General features: G+C 51.3%; 1 protein-coding gene across 1 annotated transcript; it reads left to right on the top strand.

Moving 5' to 3' along the window:
- The first annotated feature begins 220 nt into the window (after nucleotides 1-220).
- LOC142765840 (uncharacterized) lies at nucleotides 221-1066 on the top strand. Its single transcript, XM_075867644.1, has one exon. It carries the CDS (start codon nucleotides 221-223, stop codon nucleotides 1064-1066), a length of 846 nt encoding a protein of 281 aa, XP_075723759.1.
- The last annotated feature ends 1796 nt before the right edge of the window (nucleotides 1067-2862 follow it).

The raw sequence follows: 2862 nt of genomic DNA, 5'->3' as shown, positions 1-2862 counted from the left end.
GCGCCGTACTGACGTCACAGGCTACGTCATGTGCCTGTACTTATATTGAGATGCGAGCCGCTTGCTTATCGCATTAAATCTTCGCCACCAACTGACTCCAGCGTCGCCTTGCTCGCCGGCTACAACAGATGGCGACGAGAATGGGATAGGCTGCACCGAACGACGGGGCGGATCCTGTGAGCAACGACAGCTGGAAGGTGAAAGGCAAGGTATGGCGAAGATGTGGGAATTTGACGCCTTCACAGAAGAAGGAGACAAAGATTTCGCATCGTATGTAGAACGGTTTGGGCACTATTGCAAAGTAGCCGGCGTACAAGACGAAGAACTTAAAAAGTCAGCCTTCATCTCTGCCATAGGAAAGAAAGCGTACAAGACGCTCAAGGACCTTCTTCTACCTGCAAAACCTGAAGAGAAGACGTTCGAGGACTTGTTGAATGTGCTGAGTGGCCACTACGAGCCTTCAAGTCAAGTCATTGCGGAGCGTTTCAAATTCAACAGGAAGTACCAAGGAGAAGGGGAGTCCGTCGCGGCATTTGCAGTCACGCTGAAGCACATGGCAGGCAAGTGCAACTACGGTACGTTTATAGACGACGCTTTACGGGACCGGTTGGTCACTGGGTTACAGAATTCCACCATTCAGACGGGTTTACTGAAAAGGAAGGAACTGACGTTCGAATCGGCCTGCGTTTTTGCTAAGAGCGTTGAGCTAGCGGAGCGGGGGTCGAGGGGATTCCGACCAACTGCGAATGCGGATGCCGACATTCATGCTCTAAAGAAGACGGGGAAGGAACCGGAGTTTGCCAGCAAGCCGAAGAACAGTTCAATGCAAAGCTACTATCGATGCGGTCAAGAGCATGACGCCCGTTGCTGCCGTTATCGTAAATTCAAATGCCATCTTTGCAAGCGCGTGGGACATTTGGCGCGCAAGTGCAGACGCAAGCAACCGGCGCCTGGCACCGTCCACAACGTGAGGGACGAAGCGAGCGGAGGCACAGAGCTGCTGCTGCACGGTGTGTATCTGGTGGGCACGGAACAACCATATGTAGTTGAAGTACAGATAGCCTAGATACGGGCGCAGCCGTATCACTCGTTCCGGAATGCGTTTACCGGAAGCTAAAGCAGCCGCCGCAGATTGCGAAGTGCGAGATGAAGCTCAAGACTTACGGCGGAGCGACGCTACAAGTGAAAGGCCAAGCGGAGGTTTTGGTCAATTATAAGGGACAGCGGAAAATCTTGCCAATCATCATGGTACCAGGAGAGAAGCCAGCACTCCTAGGCCGCGACTGGATTGCGAACCTTGGAATGGACCTAAACAGCATTCACGAGGTGCACGCACAACCGTCTGTCGACAGCATCCTGCCAAGGTATGCCAGCGTTTTTTCCCCTGGTTTATGGTTGATAAAAGGTTACCAAGCAAAACTGGCGCTTAAGGAAGGAAGCATGCCAGTCTTTTGCAAGGCGCGGTCTGTGCCGTATGCCATTCGTGAACCTGTCGAGCATGAGCTAGGCAACTTGCAAAATGAGGGCGTACTGGTGCCCGTAACTCGCAGCGACTGGGCCACGCCGCTGGTAGCTGTTCACAAGCCAGACGGCACAGTACGATTGTGTGGAGACTATAAATTGACGGTGAATCTATGTGTGAAGACCCACCATTACCCACTGCCCACGGTGGAGGATTTGTTCACGACACTGGCTGGGGGCAAGGTTTTCACCAATCTGGACCTTTCGACGGCATATCAGCAAATCGAGGTGCACCCTGACTCGCGACCCTTGCTGACTATAAAATCTCACATGGGGTTGTTCCAGTATGTTCGAATGCCGTACGGAATCTCAAGTGCACCTGCAGTTTTCCAGGCAATCATGAACGAGCTGTTGAAAGGACTACCGGGAGTGGTATGCTACCTCGACGACGTCCTCATCACGGGAGCATCGCATACCGAATGCCTGGCCCGGGTGGAAGCAGTGCTGCAGGTTTTAAGGGACCACGGCGTAAAAGTGAGAAAGGAAAAATGCAAGTTTTTCTTGAATTCGGTCAAATATCTTAGGCATATCATTGACGAAAATGGTGTGCACCCGTGCGTCGAGAAAGTTGAAGCCATAAGGGAAGCACCCACACCTAAGAACATCAGTGAGCTTAAAGCGTACCTCGGCATGATAACTTTTTACTCCAAGTTCATGCCAAACATGTCTTTGAGGCTAAAGCCTTTGTATGCACTGCTTCAGAAGGATAAGAATTGGGTCTGGTCCGCAAAAGAAGAAAAAGCCTTCGCGGAGAGTAAGAGCATCCTTACGCAAGTGAGCGTGCTAACATTCTATGACCCAAAGAAGCCTCTTGGATTAGTCTGCAACGCCTCTTCTTACGGGGTTAGCGCAGTGTTTTTTCATGTCGTGAACGGGGAAGAAAGGCCGATAGCTTATGCGTCACGCACTTTGAGCAAGGCCGAAAGTGGCTACGCACACATAGATAAGGAAGCGTTGGCTGGGATTTTCGGAATCAAATGGTTCCACAAGTATCTTTACGGCCGTGAATTCACCATTTATTCCGATCACCTTTCCCTGGAGAGACTGCTGGGGCAAACAAAGCCAATTCGGGAAATGGCAGCAGCATGCATGCAGCGCTGGATGCTAGGGCTAGCTGCATATCGCTACAAATGGGTGTACAGAAAGGGAGCCCAAGTAGCAAACGCGGACGCGTTATCGCGATTACCGCTTCCGAACGACACCGACGAAAGCGACTACGTTCACTTCTTTTCAGCAGTAGAAGCCGTACCACTATCTGCGAAAAGGATCAGTGACGAAACCCAAAAAGACCCAGTTTTGTCTAAGGTGCTGATGTATGTTTTGAATGGATGGCCATCGTAC

The sequence above is a fragment of the Rhipicephalus microplus genome, chromosome 6, assembly GCF_043290135.1.
Source record: "Rhipicephalus microplus isolate Deutch F79 chromosome 6, USDA_Rmic, whole genome shotgun sequence".
NCBI lineage: Eukaryota > Metazoa > Arthropoda > Arachnida > Ixodida > Ixodidae > Rhipicephalus > Rhipicephalus microplus.
This window is presented reverse-complemented; position numbering and strand designations above follow the sequence as displayed.

Excerpts from the sequence above, each read along its gene's own strand:
- LOC142765840 (XM_075867644.1), top strand. The coding sequence starts at position 221 with ATGTGGGAATTTGACGCCTTCACAGAAGAAGGAGACAAAGATTTCGCA.